Below are 20,686 nucleotides of genomic sequence, written 5' to 3' on the forward strand. Positions count from 1 at the left end.
AAAATTTTCATCACTTATTATTTTATTTTATTTTTTATTTTCTTTATTTTAATTCCTTCCTATTTCCCCTCAAATCATCTGGAGCCAAACGGAGCTAAGTGATTGGTTGACTTAAATTTTAAAATTTTAAAATTGGAAGTTATATTTTCTACGCTCAAAGTGGCTGGGCCAAAGCCTTTACACTGCTTTAGCCCAGCCCAAATGCACGAACAGCATTTTAACAAGTGTAAAAAAATATAATTAATTATATGAAATATGAAGTATAAAAATATTATTGCTGTTAAATATGTATATTTATCTGTAATTAATCAGAAAAGGACACGTGGCACGCATCCAAAGTCTGAACCAAATAGAAAGAAATATTATTAGACTTGAGGTTGTTAACCCCACAACTCACTATGGTTAACTGCATTAATTAAAACATTAAAATAAAAAGTAGGATTAATTAAAAAAATAAGAATTAGTCTAGAAAGGTTAAGTAAACGCACTTGTCTACTCTATACTAATTCTACGGGCAGCTCAACCCTGGTTATTTTACACTGGGAGGACGCTGCCCAAACTGCCCGCTCCTTCCTGCAAAGCCTTCCTGGAAAATTTACGGGCAGTCTCTCAGAAATAGCCACTCTCTTTCTCACTCTCTCTCTTCCCTCTGATATTCTATATCTTAGTTTCTCTGTCTCTACGATCTTCATCGGACGGTCCAGAATGAGCGGAGCCTCTAACGCTGGTTTTCTAGGGTTTTAGAGCTTGGAGCCTTCAGATCTGCTCTCTCCGTGCTTAGATCTTGGTTTCTGGTATGATTTTGTGCTCTGATTCTTTATTTTTTATGTTGATTTCGTTGTTTTATTACTTCTCTGGGTGATTTTCAGCTTGAACACGACTATTTTCTTGTTGTTTACTTTGTATGGTGTAGTTTGTTGGATTTTAGGTGTGATTTGAGTGAATTTACGGGAGTTTTGTTTGAATTTTTTGAAGTCCGGAGAGATTTGTCACGTTTTGGTGACATTTTGTTGTTTTTGGCGATTTCCCGGCGAATTCACGGCTGAAACTGTAGCCGGCGCGTTTAGTGTTCACGAAAGGAGTCTCTTGTCTTCTACGCATGCATGCACACCTTTTTTCTCCCCTCGGATCCTTTTTTTTCTTCCTCCATATTTTGAAATCTTTCACTGTTCAACTTTTCACACAGGAGAAAAAAAAAATCTTTGTTGTTTTTGTCTCGTGTTTTGATCTGAGATCCAACGGCTGGGACAGTGGCAGACGGGATCTAACGGTCATCGCGTCATCTTCCTGTTTGCAGGTTAAATTTTGCCGTACCAATGGAGGTTAACCATGGTTCACCCCGATTAACAGTTAACCAGAGCACGCTAAAGTGCGCTGGTGAAGCTTTGGTCACGGTGTTGGTGTCAGCTCTGGTCAACAGCCAACTCTCAGGTTCAGCTCAAGTAAGTGACTTCCATTAATTAAATCTACGATATCATCTTAGCCTTTTTGCAATTGTGCGCTGTAAGCAATTTTTATGGTTGGGCTACCTTACATACGGTTATTGCTAACATGCGCCATGTAGCTCAGTTAATGTTCTACGATAATTCACACAAGTTTGGTAACACATTTATTCATTTGACAGTATTTTTCTGTAACACGGTTGTCTTGCTAGCGTGCGCAGTTTTCATTTCTGGGTGGGGTTGGTAGTTGTTAACGTGCGCACATGATAGCCTCTTAGCGTAACCATTCCGGAATTGGAAGAAGGATATTAAATTTGGTGTAGCGTCTACTTGAGTTCCGGTTGGTTGCATGTGGGGCCACTTACAATATAAAATCTCTTTGTCGTTTCTGATCAAGTCAAAAGACAAAAAAATATAGTAATTCTGGAGTATAATTTAATTATGAGCTCTGTTGGAATATTCCCTATTTGATGCCATCACAACCTTGATAAACGCGTGTCTTCCAGGGATTTCCTCGAAAGCAAATAATTTCCTTTTCCTCTGTCGTCTGATTTTATCAAGTCCGGGTTTAAACTTGGTCACAACTCAAAGTCAAGGTTAGAACATATCTTCAACAAAGTTGTAGTTTCCGTGGCTTTCTTTCGAGTCTGTGGAGTAAAATCACCAACTTCTCCTACAACCTTTTTTTTTCCCCTGAAAATTTGAGACAACTTTTTAATTTTGGAACAGGTGAATTTTTATTTTGAATTATTGATGCTATAGTGTCTAAAACTGGGTTGTTTATAAAAGTGTTTGGTTAGATCACTCAGTGGGCGTTCTAGTGTGTCCAGTGTTGAGGCCACCTCAGCTATGTACGGATTCTGACATGGGTGTTTACCAATGTCCAGTGCCATTTTCCATGTGGAAGTATGAGAAGGAAAGCAGATCAGTTGGACCCGCTTTTTCAGTGGGAGCTAGTTAGTTGTTAGGGATCTGAATTCCATTCCGGGGGATGATATGAAGTGAGCAAAGTACATAGTATACAACTGTGGGAGGATGTGATGATTATACGGTTTATATCTTGTTGCGATATTTTGGTTTCTTTAAAAAATGTTCAAAATGGCAGTTTGCTTTAGTATTTTGAAACAGACACTGACGTCGCTGTCCTGTAGCCTGGGAATATCATATCCCCCAATGTCAATTATGGTATATGCCAACAATAGTACTAGAACCACTAATGACTAACATTTGTTGATGGAGAAAAGATCTGCCACTGAGACGGGGGGTTAGAAGAATCTGATTCCTTCCCATGACAAGAGACTTGATCCCCAACCAGAATATGGTTCTCCCCACAAAAGGTTCATGGGCCATGTTGTCATAACGTAATGATAATATACCCGTGGAGGAACAATGTGTGGAGATCAATTATTTCCATCTGTCTTGGGCAGGGATGCATCCTTCTTCCTCCCTGTGTAGAAGCATTTGTTTTTTCACTTCACTATGGTGAGTGGCTCACTTCCAACACCGGGGTCATGTCATAATTGTCTTCTAGAGAGCGGAGTATTAAGAAACCAATATAATATTCAAACAAGTGGGTTGGACTGTAACTCTTTCACCTTATACAGGAGTTGATGGTCCTAATTCTAACTTACGCCTACTGAAAAAACTTGAGTTGTTATAGGTCACTGTTAAGTGTTTTAACATTTCAAAATTTGCATAGTTATCATCTTTTAAGCTTGTGCGAGTATTAAAGCTTTTGACTTCAGCTTGATGGATTTGCCCTCTGGGTTAGAAATGTGTTTTTGCACCTTATGCCCCCCCCTTTTTTTTTTGGGTGCCCATTTTGTAACTCCAATTCGCACTAATGAGATTCTCTTATTTATTTCATGCTCACTCTGCATGACCCATGTGATGCACCTTTACAAAATGGTTTCAGGATGCCTTTGGATCCAACAAACCTAGAATCAAGGGAGATCATCACGATCAAAGGGAATCCAAGCCATTTGATGCTGAGGGTGATGATGGTGATGATGATGATGATGGGGAGGAGGGGTTCGAAGGTGATGAAGAGGGTGAAGAAGAGTTGTCATCTGAAGATGGAGGTGATTATGCAAACAATTCCAACAATAAGAGTAACTCAAAGAAGGGTCCAGAGGGAGGTGCAGGCGGAGCTGAAGAGAATGGAGAAGAGGAAGAAGATGATGAGGAGGAAGATGGTGAAGATCAAGATGACGATGACGATGATGATGATGATGACGAGGATGGTGGTGAAGAGGATGAGGAAGAAGAGAATGAAGAAGAAGAGGAGGAAGACGAGGAAGACGAGGAAGAGGCTCTTCAACCTCCCAAAAAGAGGAAGAAGTAAATTGGGATTATAGCAAAGCAAGCCTCTTCAGAACCTGCGACAATGACTTGTTCCCTAACATTATGGTCTTAATTCTTATTCAGCCGGAGAAGGCCCTGTTAGCTTTGATGTTATCATATTTCCTTTGAATTGATTAGAGTACCAAACTTTGAAACTGCAAACTGCGGCAATGATGAGATTAAGAATCTGTTATTATGTTTTCGATTCACCTCCTTATAATCTTTAGCTTCCTATTTGAAAACCAAATTCAAGTGAGTCATGCCTGCTCTCATGTCAAAAAATGACAAATATGAAAGAAAAAAAAAAGGTCCAGGAAGTATAACCATGCATTTTAAGGAGGGATTTCATTAAAAAGGAAAATGCTTCATCCAAGAAAATCCCTAAAAAAATAGATGGAAAAAAATGACATGAAAAGGAGGAGAAACAAATTGTCTGAATATTCCCAAAAGCAGCATAAATAGGAAAAAGCAACTACACAAATATGTTCTTGGGAGAAAATGGAATGGAGAGATTCCAAAGCAAAAGCGACTTTCTACAAGAAATTCATTTTCCTACTTTTGGACCTTAGAAAAACCAAAATGAATACAATTTCTAATTTCAACATCTCATCACTTGCTACTGCAGCAGATATTCTTTATGGTTTTAGGTTCTTGAAGGCTAGTGGAGAAGCAACTAGCAACTGTCTAAACCTGGGTGGGCCAATGACGATGAGGTTGCAGCTTCAGAAGTGATGGGTGGGTTGCTTCACTCACAACCAAGTCCGCCAAACCCCCCACTAGGAGTGAAGGTAAATGTATACTTATGCACACTAGCAACTAGGCCAACATGCCAAGCAACTCCATCCAATTGAAGCGCTAAAATTTGAACCATCATCTCATTTCCAACAACTTCTCCCTTAAATCCCCATTTCTATCTTTATTTCTCAAGCTTGCTTTCAACTATACTAATCCTGATTAACCATTCAATATAAAATAATTCCCTTGAACTTATTCTGCCATATGTCATCTGGAAATTGACTTCTATCTTTTCTTCATCCTTTTTTTGCTTTATCCTTTAAGCACAAAAACCAGCCCTTGAGATGCTCTCCCAGTCAAATCATCTAGCCCCTAATAACCTGTTCTCTCCAAAATATGTCTCACCAATCTAACCCAGTTTCACCTTCCTTCCCAGCATATTCTTCTTTAAGAAGGTACCTCAACCTTGTAGTTCAATCGAGAAAAGGCAAAAAGTTTTGCCATATCATTCAGTTTCGGGCCTATGCCAACAGCCAATTCCTGTAGATGAAACCTACTCCAGGATCCCAAACTTACCAATAAAAGCTCATAGCTCAACTGAATGGTCGTACAAGGTCATCATGCTTCCATGATGCAGCCACAAGGAATTTTCACAATAAAACTGTAGTAAACCTCCTCTTTCCCCGAGAGCTAAGGCAGGTGTCACCATTCTCCAGAAATTCAATGATCCTTTTTTCTCTGCTCTCTCATTCCTTTAAGAGGTCTTCAAGTTCCGAAAGGGAAAAAACCCCTAGATAAATTTCTAAGCTATCTTGGAAATCAAGTACTCATCATCCAAAGTAACCAGCTTTTCCATATGGAATTGTGTAAGTCTCACTGCTATCTTAATGGTATTCAAATTAAAAGAAGAGAGAAACTGAAAAAGGAAACAAGAGAGGCAAGCAAAACTATCCAAAAATTAAAACCCTCCAAAGAAAAGACACTCGATTACTCTCTTCCTATGCTCCTTGCAATGATCATTATGATCATATAAACAAATAAACAAACAAAAGGTGCTAGGAAACAGAAACAAAATCACGTAAAAAGTAAAACAACTAAAGATCATCAGCAGAAAACAAGCAAGCGCAATGGTATCAACCATGGCTTATTAAAAGTTACATTTGCCAAAAGCAAATAACTTTTTCAAAATGAATAAAGCTATAAACTCTACATCATATCAATTGCATCACCAGCACATCAAAGTAACATATGATTTTGCCAACTGCTTGGGCAAAAACGTTAAAACAGTTTAAGATTCAGGAAAACTTTAAATACTTGCTGCTTGCATTCCCCCACCAAGAACTCTTGGAAATGTCTAGGAATCAACAAACCAAAAACCTAAAATTGTAAAGAGTAGCAACAAACCAAGTATTATAAATTTGAAGTATTTAAAAAAAAAAAAAAAGAAAAAAAGAAACTGAAAACGAAGAGATAAAAATAGGATGATGGAAGAGTAGATATTGCAAAGCAACCTTGCATTGGTGTATGTAACATAAAGTTTGAAGAAATGATAAACATAATCAAATTAATAACACTTGTATGTCCCACACACCTCAAAATTTAAAAATGAGAAACTGATTAAAACAAAACAAACTTCAATATAATATTTAATGCTAAGGTGGGAAAAGGAGGAATAAGGCACCTCAAAGACAGATCCTTACAAGTATAGCTTCACAAGTAGAGAAAGAGTCAACAAAACAGAAGGGCATAAAAGATTATAGTACTGGAGAACTAAGGAGAGGTGAGCCTTTTCTCTTTCTGATGATCGATCTTAACCAGTGAAACATAATAAATTTGAACAACTTTATTTATGTAAAAATACATATAAGCTAATATTCATAATGAAAATTCTTGAAAATATTCATAATTAGTAATATTAGGTAACATTGATTATAAGGGGCATAAAATCAGAGTGTTTCTTGGAAAACTTCATAGAAATTAGAGTTCTTATCAGTTTATAAAAATCTAATAGACATCACATATAGCACAGAAAATCAAATTTTGCAACTATAGGTTGTAAAAATCATGTTATGGAAGCAAAAAACCACTACATAAAACACAGAAATTTTCATTTATGTAATAATACATAGTCAAAGCTGATGATGAACATCCTAGGAATATTAATAATTTAGTCGTCATTTTAGATAATATCAATTTTAAAACATAGAAACAAAAAGTTCCTTCAATAATTCTAGAAAATTTAGTAGAAATCAATAATTGCATAAAACTCAATGCATATCTCAATCATAAGCTATCATTTATATAATCCAAATATACATAGGAAAATTGAAGCAAAAACCATAATACAAAAGACAGCAAATTTAGTTTTTCTAAAAATATATACTTTAAACCATAATAGATATAGAAGTTTTATCTGTTTCTGAAATTCTGATAGATGTCAAATATCATGTAGAAAATCAAAATCAAAATCTTCATCCATAAATCATAAACATCATTTTACATAATCTAGATAGATATATGTGGAAAATGGAAGCAATGAAAACAAAAACCATAACACAAGACAGAAAATTCCACAAAAGTTAGAGAAAATGAAAAATGTAGCAGAAAATATGGAGAAATCAAAATTACTTAAAAGAACAACAGTGTGTTGCCAAGTAAAAGAAGATAAGGAGGCTAAAGAAAGAAACATGGGAAGCAAAGAAAAAGAAGAGAAATGGTCTACCAAGTTCTAGTTGAGCTTGGCTGAACCATAAAAGGTATGGACCACAAGAAAATTAACCGAAGTTAAAAGTTTCTTCCTATAAGCAAAACTTCCACAACTGAGCAATTGATCCAGAAAAGGCTCTTAGATAAACATTCTCCAGGATCGCATGGACATCATTCCTCAAGCTCAGCTGCACTTCATCTGCAAATATGGAGCCCGAGTATGTCAAGGCAAACAAAACAATAGTACTGATAAATGACCTCTGCAATAAAATGTTTTTATTAAGATCTTGGGACAACAAGAGCTTAAAAACTGTGAAATCAGACATCAAAATACTAGAAACACGTGGAAAGTATTCTCTTCTGCTTGAAAGGCTGGAAATAAAAAATCTATGAAGTACTCTTCTGCCGCAGCTTTTGGGCAACATAAATATGTTATATCCATAGGGAACACTAATAGTAAAAAAATAACACTTTCAAGCAAAAATAACCCAGATTAGAGGATTTAGCATCCATATTTCCAAAGCTTATGGCAGCCAACTATGCAAGAATGTTGAAGTTGGATGGGTAATTGAAGTCATCCAACTGAGCTGATCTTGGAAAATATCATCCAAGGAGAACCACTTATATATGGAAGGGACCAGTATATAATAAAATCAATGAAGAGTAGGAGTCCAAAAAATAATTATCTTTTCTTTGAGAAAAGGAAGATACAATGTGAACTAGTACATGTAAAGTCCCCATAAACAGCCCTCCAATTAAGGCAGCAAATAGAATGCCTTTCAATATATGCCTACATGTAATATGGTGGTTTGATATTCAAATAATGATATATTTTTTGGCATAGATAACTATTTTCAAGGAACTTTGGTATATGTTATAGAGGCTTTCAATTGAAAGAAGTTTGCACAAATTTCCTAAGGTTCCAAAAACTATACAAGATAGAAAAAATGAAATGAAATCAAATGTGCAATAAAGTTAAAAATGTTTATGGATGATAACAAGATGACAAGGGGCAAGCATGGTCCATGCCTAAAAAGAAAACAGGTTGAAGACTTTTAAAAGAAAATTTATCAATTATCTAATTCTCAAAAACAGAGAAATAAAAAGAAAAAATAAATAAATCTTGAAAATAAGACATGAAAGATACCTTTCTATTATTAGATGTCTGAAATTCCAATATTGGTGGCATTGTCATACAAGATGATTCAAGCACACTAAATGCGTAGTGGAAGTGGAAGTGGAAGTTGTGGCAAATAGGCTTGAGAAGTTTATTGACAAGGTGGTTTTTTTATCACATAAAGCCTTTGCAAAATCAAGCAAATCTTGGATGTTCCCATTGCAAACAAGGCCATAGATTCTAGATCAAGAAGCTTGAGAGTTAGGGTAGCATGCAAGTTGCACATTAAGGTTGACAACCTTGTGAATTGTGATTTTTTGTTTTCAGCAATGCTTAGTATGGGCTTTGGGGGGAATGGTTTCACTTCATTAAATTTTGCATCTCAATTGTTCGATTTCCAATGTTATTTAAGGGGTCCCGACCAGTTTCTTCTAAAGCTTGAGAGGGCTGAGGCAGGGGGGCCTTCTCCCCCCTTACTTGTCCATTCTTGTAATGGAAGCCTAAAGTCACCCCATCAACTGAGTGTAGAAGGTGTCCTTTTCAGTGGCTTGACAATGTTTGGAAGAGGGGCCTGTTGATGTGGTAGAGAATTTCCATTTATATTTCTCAATATGGTTCTCCACTCTTTGATGTGTAAAGAGAGGTTATAATGTTCAAGATGGGTTTTCCTATGCTTTGAATGTGAAGTCGAGCTAACCTAACCTAGTTATATACACCCAAGGGAGAAGTAAATTGGGTGTTAGTCAATTTTTACACAATGATAAATTATATGACAAATTTAAAGCTCAATGGAAAAGCAATGTGACAAATTAAACAGCAAGTAAAGGAAAGAGAGAAAAGGTGCAACCACCAACATCTACTCCCTCTAACTTCTTCCCAAGCTTGGGGGTCTATTCACTACACCAAAAGCTTTCTCAACCAAAGCCCCTAAATGTTCTTATACACTTGGATTCTAAGGTTCCAATGAAACTTTACAGCTTATAAAGTACCTGGCCAAACACTTAGAAACACTCTCTCACAAAGATGTAACGGATAATATCCAGGAGTACAGGAGCCAGCTTGCAATGAAAAACAAAATAAATAAATAATTTGGGCTTAAAATGTGCAATTAAGAAGGATTAGCTAAATTTGAAATAAATGCACAAGAGTTGGAAGATTCATAAATGAAGATCCTGAGCTTCAAATATACGATTTTTGCACAAATTAGTTGCTAGAGACACATCTTCGCACTGCTAGTCGATTGAGCAGTCAACCAGATGACCCGTCATTAGGGTTACAGGTGACTGTTGAAGGACCAACTGGTCAACCAATTGAAGAACTGGCAGACACTGCCATCCATCCCAAATTCAGCTCTTCTCCCAACAAGGGGCTGGTCAAACCCACAAGCTAGAGAGCTAGAAAGTGCAAATCTTTCGCACTAAACGGCGTCATCCAAACTCTATCTGGCTAGTTGTATACTTTTCCTTTTAAGTTTGAAAACCTCAATGGCTTTGAGAAACACTCAGAAAAAATCGGTTTTCTTCAATTTAACTGATACAAAGAATTTCATATCTTGAATTCAACCCATGAAAAAGTTTCTTGGACAAAAATGTTTTGAAATGAAGCATAATTTTGATGGGTTAAGATTTTTAAAGATATGCATAACCTAGCTTAATTGCACCTTGACCAAGCATTGCATGAATCCCTATACAATATTGCTTGAGGCCTTTCTTAGTGACCAAAATGGTGTCATATCTTCATCGTTGAGCTTCCAAAATATTTGCATTTTATACCTTGCTCAATCATGCTTCAACAAGGAATTCAACAATTATTCTTTATTTTGTTATTGTCAAAATAAGTTTTTAGAAACCTTGGATTAACATTGAAGTTGTTCAAGATTGAAAGGTAATTTAAAGAAGAATGAGCTATTAAGCAACAAGCTATTAAGCATTTAACTTTTTGCCCTTAGGGGCCCCTTTCAAATGCACTTCAATTTGGATTTAGTTGAGGCGAGATTTAAGAAACGGACTGAAAGCTGAATTCTGGATTCCAGGATCTCACATATGACTCTACACAAGGGGTCAAAAGGTCAGCTGATTTTGCTAAATCTTTCCCAAAGTTGAATCTGGTCCAACCAGAATTTCTATAGAGAAGAAATCATATAGAAACTGCTAATATCTGGAGTATAAAAATCTGAAAAATCACAATAACAGCAACTCTCTAAGATACAAAAGGGAGTCAGGAGAGAAGCCAGTTTGACAGTGAAGAATGAAAACTCACAATCCCTAACCAATATTAGCAGTGCATGCTATTAATTGGTTATGAAAACAATTAAACCATATGACGCTGCTAAGGAGGAGCTTTCATGCGATGTTCTGTGGATGACAATGGAGTTATTTCCTAGAGATGCTTAAAGAATTGAACTCATAAATTGAACAAAGGCATTCCTAATGGTTTGGAGAAATTTATGGGCTTTGCCAAGTTTATATAGGATTCTCATGATGGATTTTGCAGAACCACATAGGAAGGATATGTCCTGCACTACTGCCGGCAAAAGGGATTGGATTTGATGTGGAATTCTAATTTTTCAGAATTTGAGGCCCTTGCATTTTTATTAGAATTTTTCATGATTTGAGGTCTATTACATTCAAATTCAATTACAAAATCCATCATCTTAGGGGTACAAAAATATCACTTACAAATCCTTTGACATAGAAAGCCATGTAGGATTGGAATTGAAATTCAAGTGTCCAATTCCATCACCAAATCCTGATCCATCCCCAAGACCCTACTACCATACCATTGGATTTGGGGTTTATGAAACAGCTCAACCTTGAAAAATTTATGACGTAACTTGATTCAGTTCAGAATAGTGTTTTTTGGAAGTTGCAACCACACGCAACCACCCATTTGAATTTGAATTCGAGCATGACGGAACAACTATTTTTTTAAATTGCTTTGAGTAAAAGAAATACGTTATGTGTATGAATAAACTATTCACATACTTTCTTTCCACCAATAATCCAACAAAAACAAAATCTTTGCACCATGGAGTTTAAATCTCATCCATCATTGTGTGACTTCCTCCACTAGGATTGCCAAATGATTGCCAAAGGATTGTATTGGCAATCCTATTGGATAATTCCAAATTTCAACAATAGAATTTTGCTCAGCACACACAGGTAAGCTGAAAAACTAGAGTTTATTTCCACATCATATTATGATGTGAATGATGTATATAGGACCATTCTATACAATCAAACAAAACAATAATTGCTGATCCTGATAGTTCAACAGACTATGACTGCAAACTTCTAAGAAAAGTGGATCAAGCAAATGGGAAGAGGTTAATTAAGATCTTGTTATCTTACTATATGCTAATCAGAGTCATAAGACTATAAACCGGAGGCAGAATATAATCTGTCTGAGATATTAAATCAGAAGTGCTATAAGGACTCAATAGCAACAATTCATTTGAACAACTATTCAGAATGAGTATTAAATATGCATAAAAACATAATTTCCTACAACCAAACACATAAATGTGCAGAGAATCCGTTTGAGAAAGGTCATACCACATATACGACGGGTAACCACCGAAAGTCCCAACACCAGTCCCTTGAACCCTACCCACCGAAGATTGCCCGAGCTGTGTACTCGGGTAGGCATGCTGCAGACCGAGACTTGGAGGGCCGAGCACTGAAGGAGTCCCCCCAAAACCAGCCACCCCATGCGTCCCATACCCTCCTAAACCTTCCACACTACCAATGACCGAACCAACTTGGCTCGACGAAATCACGCCCGGGTTCATAGCTCCTGCTACCGCCGGATTAACCGCCGCCGCCCCAATCATACTTGCATTCGGATGGGCGAGCAACCCACTGTAAAACGTATTGAGAGTTGGATGCTGGCTTAACATGAAATTCTGCGTCGCAGCAACCGCTGCCAGCTGTGGTTGCGGTTGTGCCGGGACCTTGTTCTTTCCCTCCGTTGCCTTCTGGCAATGCAATTGATGCCCCTCAAATATCCTGTACGGATCTTCTAGAGCCTTCCTTGCGCTTTCCTGATTCTTATACACAAAAAGCGCAAACCCCCTCGACTTCCCAGTCTGCGTGTCGAACCCGATTGGTCCGGTCTCGATCTCCCCGAACTTCGCAAAGAACGACTGCAATCTCTCAGGATCCACATCGGCCTGAACATTACTCACGTAGATCTTCCGGCCGACGGTGTCCTGGCTCTGCGGCGGAGGCGACGGACCCATCGACGCGAGCTGGCTCTGCGTCATACGGTTATTAATCTTCTTCCCCGGCTGCTTCAGCGCCTTGACAGCACCTTGGCGCGTCTTGAAGAGAACGAATCCATAGCCCTTGGCCTTTCCAGTATTCCGATCCGTGACGACATTGCAGTCCTCAATTTGGCCATAGGGTTCAAACGCCGCCAGCAAGGTTTCGCGAGTAGTGTCCCAACCGAGGCCGTGGACGAAGATTTTCCGGTGAGAGACGTCGCGATCGGCGGTTTCGCGGATGCGCTGGAAGAGAGAGGAATCGGAGGCGGCGGCATCGGAAATAAAGCCTATGAGTTGATCCTTAGAGTAAGGTTCGAGAAGTTTCTGGAGCTTGTCGAAGCCGGAGTCTGAATCGGAGTCGGAATCGGAAGGTTTGGTGGCTAGGGCTTTTTCCACCTTCTTGGATTTAAGCTTTTTCTCGATCTTCTTAGGAGTCTTTTTAGTGAGCTTTTGCTTCTTCGATTTCTTGGTCTTGGCCATTGCCAAATTCAAAAGAAATTTCTGGAAGAAGATTATAGAGTTTATATAAATAAGGGCGAAGCTTTATTCCATTAATCTCTTCTGCATTCATCGCTTTATTATTATTATTATTATTATTTTTTCTCTTTCACGATGTTCAACGCCCTTCTCATGAAACCATCACAAATCCGAGGATGACAGTCTTGAATTTCATTATTAGTTTCTTGAGCTCATTGAGAAGTGAGATCTCATTTATATTTTTAATGGTATAGTTTAAAATTTGAAACAAACAAACAAACAATATATATATATATATATATATATATATATATATATATAGCTTGTTTGGTAATTATTTTTGGGAATAGTTTCAAAACATAAAAAAAAATATATATGAAAATATATTTGCTAATTAAAAAATTAAAAATAATTTTATGTAAATAAAAATTGAAAATAATATGTCTTTAAGATAAAATTTTTGAATTATTTTTTCTAAATTGTTTTAAAAATTAATACATATATAAAAATAATAATCATTAAAAATAAAATATTATGCATAAAAATTATTTTTAAAATATAACATTAAGTTTAAAATATTTGGACTTTGATTTTATAAAATATTAAAATTTAATTTTAAAAAATAATTTTTTAAAATTAATTTTAAAAATATTTCTCAAACAAAACTTAGGCTTTCTACGTTGGTTTGTCTTCGGATAGGCAGTAACCTTCCAATCTTGTCTCCCTTGATCCATACCCCTCCAAATGTTTTTCCCCCTTTTTCTTTTTTTTGGCCCTAATATATTATATCATACTGTAAAATAAATAGAAAAATCAAATGTTAGTTTTCAATTTTTTATATTTATTTAAAACGAAAATTCTACAACATTTCAACTATTAAAAGATATAACATTTTTCTTAAGTTTAATGATATTTAAAAATTGATCGATAATTTAAAATTTAGTAAATTATTTATTTATTTATTTATAATATTTATTATTAAAATATTTAAATTTTATAAATAAAAAATATTATAGTAAGTTTCGGTTCTTTCAAAGTTTTTGTAATTTTTATATAATAAATGAAATTTTCAATTTCAAATTTAACCGTGCATTAGTTTTTACTATGCATCATATTCATCTTCTCTTTCATCTTCTATTTTTGAAGTTTGAGTACTTTATAGAAGATTTGACAAAGTTATCTGTGTTTTAAGCGAGACCATTGTGACTCCTCTAAATTTAACTAGGAGATTTCTTAAAAGTTCTTATTGATTTTCAGATTGAAGTGTTCTTTATTCTGTTCATCCTTAATCCTGCGTAGAATTGGTATCAGAGCCATTTACTAAGTTTATTTTCAAACTAAATTTGCCATTTCTTTTATGAATATTTGTTTAAATTGCAACCACTTAGCGTTGGTCAACCCTTGTATGCGTTGGTAAGCCGTTTTAGCCATGGTGGCGTTTAGGTGTTCCCGCTGGTGGTCCCACTAAGTTGCCAAAATTTAAACAAATAAAACATAATTCAAAATGTCAAATTTGTTTGGAAATCTTCGTAGAAGTAGGTCCAGTCGTAGTATAAACAGAATGGAAAATTAGCTCAAAATGTTAGAAGAAAATACTTCAAAACTTGAAAATCAATTGAATGTCTCAATTGATGTTCTTGAACAATACATCAAAAATTAGGAAATGCCCAGGCAAAATACCAAAGATATTTATCAAATAGAAACTTTTGAATTTATATCAACTTACAAAATCAAAGTATCTGAAAATACACATTCTATAAGATCAGAAACTGAAACTATAGAACTCCTGAATCCCATAGATATAGAGATTTTAAGAAAGTAAAAATTCAAAATCCTTCACATAGGAGCCATCCAGGTTGCAATCAAACCTTTAACCCGAATTGGGTTAAACAAACCAGTTTGTGCTTGTCTCCGAGATGCAAGACACAACAACTTTGATGATTCCTTGTTAGGAGTCATAGAACCAAACATGGCACATGGCCCTGTTTATTCAACTATTTTCCTAACCTAAAGTTAAGTTGTATAGATGATATGTCTATACACAAGGCTTTAACTCTTAATGTTCAAACCAAAGGTCATGACATGGATCCTAGAGCAAAAAGTATTCTTATAGTATATCGAATATACTACAAGGCAATGACCACATCAGTAAATGCAAAGTATTTGCTGAAACCCACAAAAGGGAAAACCCTTTTGTTCCAAGCTAATGAGGAACACTCCACAGTAATGACACCTGTAGAGATCCCTTGGGAATCTCTAACACATTCAAATACTTGGAACTTTACTCAACTAGCTCTTCTAAAGCCAATTCAAATTAGGAAGCCTCTCTTTATCACACAAAATGATAAAGGAAATGTTACCATCCAATTCCCTCCAAAGGAAATGGGACAGAACAGTAGAATCTTTGTTCAAGGAAGTAGAACTTCCTCCTCTTCTAGACAATCTTTCGAGGTAAATTCTCGAAGACCGTCTGTCAAACTAGATAATGTTGATTTCAGACCTAACATTCCTCATCCTAGGTATGTTATGCAAGAATCTTCTCCTCCAACCTCACCAACTCCCTCTCAAATGTTACCACCAGATGAACCTTATCAATTAATGGTTATTGATGAAGTCACTAAACCTTTTCAAATAAACAAGGAATACCTTAGTAAAAAGTTACATCTTCCAAAACATAAAACAAAAAGAGAATGGTTTTTCTCTACAAAACTCACTACTCAAACTAGACATAAGTTTAGAGATGAATGGTACAAGTGTATGGAACGAAATAGGATAAATATTCCTATGTTCGCCTACCTTGAGATGTATGCTTCAAATAATAACTTTGATTACCCTTTCTTAGAAATCAATACTCTTCAAAATGGACAAGTTTGGAAAACTGCGTCCAAAACTATTGTTTCAAATCACCCTCCTTTAGAAGAAGTAACCATAATTGCTCAAAATATAGAAGTAATAACTTCACCATTTAAGATTATAAATCCCAAGGATGATGAAAGAAGAACAGTAACCTTAAAAGACTGTAAAAACATTCAACAACAAAATAAATTCACCAATCAAATTCTAGGCACTATCTCCTCTTAGCTTGATAGGATGGAAGATAAACTAGAAGAACATCAAACCTCTCGTCAAATTATCACTCCACATTTTCTAGATATAATTCTAGATAAAAATTGTCCAATTTTTGAACTGGTGGAAGTAGGTAATCATAAGCTTAAGTTTTCAAATGATTCAAATGACTTAATGGAAGCTCTAACAAATAAAATTGCACAATTAGATATTTCAAATAAAGTGTCAACTTCAAATACAAAGTCTATCAATATGATAGAATAAATCAATCTTGAAAATGTAGAACAAATTCAGGCTTTATTTGAGAAAAAATATCCTCAAATAAATAGGATTGTGCATAAGTTCAAACAACAAACTAGGACTAGAAATTATTATCCTAGACCAACACCTCCTGATCTTCAATATGAAGAAAGAAGTCAAACAGTGCAATCAAAGTATGATGGAGATGACATCTATGAATGGAACATAGATGACGTTAGTGATCATCAAGTCTTGAATATTCTTCAAGAAATATCATGGCCTCCACAGCCTACAAATCCAGAGGATCTGTACACACCTCATTGCAGGGTTTATATGCTAACTCAAAGGATAGTGGGATAATGCTTTCATCGAATAAGAAAAAAGATTCATTCAAAATAGCCTAGATGAATTAGGAAACCAGAATTCGGTTCATACTTTAATTTATACTATAACCAAACACTTCCTTGGAGACCTAGTCTCTTTCTAATCCTGAAGTTTAGAGATTCTTCAAAATCTTCATTGTGAGAAATTGAGTGATTATCGGTGGTATAAGGAAGTATACTTTGCCAAAGTACATTCAAGAACAAATTGTAACCAACCCTGTTGGAAATAACGTTTTCTAAATGGGTTACCAAAAGTTTTTAGTCAAATAGTTCAAGTAAGAATCAAAGAGATGTGCAATGGTATTATCCCTTATGATTCTTTAACATATGGACAACTAGCAAACTTTGTTAGCCAAGAAGCATTAAACTTTTGTTCATTGATCAAGGTAAATGCTACCGTAAAAAAGGACTTTAAATCTGCTAAGAAAGAGTTAGGATTGTTTTGTGTCTAGTATGGGTATGACATTCCTCTTCCTCCCTCAGTTAGACAAGAAAAGTTAAGAACAAATAAGAAATATTCAAAATTCAAAGAAGAACCATTTTATAGAAAACCCAAACATAAGAAACATAAAAAATATCAAAACTTTCCCACTAAAAAAAATGATGAAAAATATATTAAATGTATCAAATGTGGCAAAAAAGGGCATATAGCTCCCAATTGCAAAATCAAAGAAATTATTGTTGATCTAGACATAGGAAAACATCTCAAAAGACAAATGATAAACCTTATCAAAACTGAGTCTAATTTGTATAGTTATTCTCCAATGGAAACATCTAGTGGCAGTTAGTTTCTTATGATTGAAGAAATTTCTTCAAATAAGTCAACCAGTTTTTCTTCCTAGCCATCTTGTGACTGTGTAGAAAATTGTCTTTATCAAATCAAACAGGTTAATATGATATCTAGTGAGTCAAACTTTCTCATAGAAATCATAGAAAACGTTCCTGATAAAGAACTTCAAAGGGAATACTTTAAAAAATATTTTCTTCAAAATAATTTAGATAAAACTCGTAGATTCTATGAGTTTATTCTGGTTGATTTTGAGTATGTAGAAATTTCTCACATTCAAAATGAAACTTCTACATAAATTTGTTATTCAAAATGCAAAATTTTCAAAGTGCTTACTCACAAATTGTGGGGTCAGTCTTCTGATACTCACAAATCATTTTCAGAAAATTTTAGGCCAAAGTCTTATGATTATCATGATCATATAGATGCTTGGTTCTATACATTTTTCTATCGCCCTTTTGATCATTCATGGTTTTTTCATTGGGGTGATGAAATCAAAAATCAAAATGATTTTTCAAATTGGTTTTAGGAATGGTGGTTATTTTTTGGCATCGTTCAGGACATCCTTTGTCCTCAAATTCAGGAAGGATATTCTTATTTTGTTGAACATGGTAGTCATCTGGTTTCGACTTCTTGTTCAAGAATTTTATTATTCCTTTCAAGATTTCAAATTCCTTTGATCTTTTGTTGGGATTTTGTTCTCATGATTCCTTTTTCTTTTCTTACGCATTTGGCCAGGCAATTCAAAGTCAAATGGTGGTCAAACTTTTCTCCTTCAAATGCTCAGCAGCTTCCTACTATTCGCCATTGGATATCAGGAAAAACCTCTTCTTCAAATCTTTCTCCTTCAAAGGATCCATCTCCAATCATTGTTGATGCTCTTCTTTTGTCCTGGACTGTTTTTCCTTCTGATAAGGAATTCATCAAACATCTCAAACTTTTAAAGAAAAAAGCCTCAGAAACTTTATCTCAGTTTTCTGGATTTAGTTCTGATGATGATGATACTGCATCCTCTACTTTCTTAAGGGATGTCAATGAAGACATGTGTCGTGGCCTGCCATACACACCCTTGGGTTGACGCATCCAAGACTTTTTCAAATTCCATTTTCAAATCTCTTCAAAAGTGCCAGATTGGGCTACCTGTCAAATGTCCTCTACGAGACTCCACTCATGACAAATGTGCAAGAGATTTTTGGGGATATTCTCGTCCCAGCTTTTCAAAAGACCGTTGCCTGCTTAACCATCTCAAAACCCGGGGAATGGGCAACCTCACATTTCAAATTGATGACAATAATGACAATAGCATGACAGAAGTTCATTACAATGACATGTTGTTGAAAAGTTCAAATTCACAGTTTAAACCGCTTTTCAAAACTATGGATCATTTCGGTGGGTTGAAAAACCGCCTTTCAAAAGCAAAGACAACTGCACAAAAGGACAAGCATCTTTCGGTCGATTAGAAAAGATTTCGAATCCGCGGACTTCAAAGGTCTTCAATTATGCTTCAAAGGGTTTATAAAAGGATTCCATTTCTCTTTGTAAGACATCACAGATTTTTAGAAAGAATTCTAGTGAGAGAAAACAAGTGAGAATTCCCTCTGAAAGCCTTGTATTGAGAAAACTCAAAGCTCTCAAAGTTTTTTAAGCTTGCTTCAAATATTGCAAGTTTCAGTTTTTGCAAAGTTTTTGTAATTTTCACTTAGTGAATGAAATTTTCAATTTCAAATTTAACTATGCATTAGTTTTTACTGTGCATCATATTCATCTTCTTTTTCATCTTCTATTTTTGAAGTCTGAGTACTTTATAGAAGTTCTGACAAAGTTATCTGGGTTTTAAGCGAGACCATTGTGACTCCTCTGGATTTAACTAGGAGATTTATTCAAAGTTCTTATTGATTTTCAAATTGAAATGTTCTTTATTATGTTCATTTTCTGTTCAAAAATTATATATTTTATGGTATATGTCATAACTTTTTTTTTTTTTTTTTAACTATGAAATTAATATTTTGATAAAAAAGAATTATTTTTCAAAATAAGTAATATGAAAAAAAAAATGTAAAAAATAATCTAAGATATACATATATTATACCTTAACTTAACATTAATATAACCCAACTAGAAGTGACATAAAAAAAAAATGATAGATAACATGTTTAATCACTTATTATTTTATCTTATCTTAATTAATTGTCAATGAAACATACGTTAAAATATATCATCATTTCTTATTATTTTATCGTATATTATATCCGATCAACTAACATGACCTTAGCATTAGAGATTATAAAATAAAAAGAAAACACCTATGTGATAGAGTAAAGAGGCAGACTTGGGTTTAAATATTTTGGGATTCTTAGGCTATGTTTGGTTCCCGGAAAATTTGAGGGAAAATGCAAGGGAAAGAAAATACGAAGGAAAAGTAGAAGGAAAGAAAAAGTGAAGGAAAATAAAAAAATAGATTAAAAGTTGATAAATTATTTTTTTTGTTACTTCAAACTCATTTTATTTATTTTAACTCATCAATATAAAGATTAAATAATTTAAAAATACATAAGTTTTTAATTAGTTTTAATTATATTTGATTTTCTTTGATATTTTTTATAGGACAACCAAACATGATAAAATCATTTTCCTTAACATTTTTTTTCTTTCCTTTGTACTTTCCGGGAACCAAACATAGTAAAAAAAAAAAAAATGATTAAAAGTAATGTTATCTTGCCTACCATTTTTATGGAATTTCTTATTACATCTTTATAATCTAATTGTTAATTAGACATGTTAAAGACGTAGTTGATTAGTAATTAGACGTGTTAAATATGCAGTTAATATATGAACTTGTACATATCATAATCAAAAGTCATAACTCGTATATCAAAATGGATGGACTAAGGGGTTTACAATCAAACCATTACTACTAGCTTAATGTTCAAAAAAGATCATTGGTAGTTTCAATAATTTAAAAAAATGTTTAAAGAATTAAAAAAATGGTTATTAAATAAATATTAAAAAAATCTAATAGCATATTGTCTGGGTGGTGTAGTTGGTTATCACGCTAGTCTCACACACTAGAGGTCCCCGGTTCGAACCCGGGCTCAGACATAACAAATATTTTTCTTTTTTACCAAT

The 20,686-nt window shown here is 34.7% G+C and overlaps 2 protein-coding genes and 1 non-coding gene across 3 annotated transcripts; 2 read left to right on the plus strand and 1 right to left on the minus strand.

Annotated features, from left to right (window-relative positions):
* Window positions 1–567: 567 nt before the first annotated feature.
* Window positions 568–3,994, plus strand: LOC117918543 (retrotransposon-like protein 1). Its single transcript, XM_034835271.1, has 3 exons — window positions 568–794; window positions 1,298–1,442; window positions 3,358–3,994. Exons 2-3 carry the CDS (start codon window positions 1,317–1,319, stop codon window positions 3,784–3,786), a joined length of 555 nt encoding a protein of 184 aa, XP_034691162.1. The 5' UTR covers window positions 568–794; window positions 1,298–1,316; the 3' UTR covers window positions 3,787–3,994.
* Window positions 3,995–7,116: 3,122 nt separating this feature from the next.
* On the minus strand, window positions 7,117–13,218 carry LOC117918893 (UBP1-associated protein 2B-like). Its single transcript, XM_034835863.1, has 2 exons — window positions 11,898–13,218; window positions 7,117–7,425 (listed from the first exon to the last, which is right to left on the minus strand). Coding segments are annotated over exons 1-2 (1,191 nt in total). The 5' UTR covers window positions 13,088–13,218; the 3' UTR covers window positions 7,117–7,424.
* Window positions 13,219–20,585: 7,367 nt separating this feature from the next.
* Window positions 20,586–20,659, plus strand: TRNAV-CAC. The gene has a single exon. It is a non-coding gene; the product is annotated as a tRNA-Val (tRNA).
* Window positions 20,660–20,686: the final 27 nt, after the last annotated feature.

This window comes from Vitis riparia, chromosome 7 (genome assembly GCF_004353265.1).
Source record: "Vitis riparia cultivar Riparia Gloire de Montpellier isolate 1030 chromosome 7, EGFV_Vit.rip_1.0, whole genome shotgun sequence".
In the NCBI taxonomy this organism is placed as follows: domain Eukaryota; kingdom Viridiplantae; phylum Streptophyta; class Magnoliopsida; order Vitales; family Vitaceae; genus Vitis; species Vitis riparia.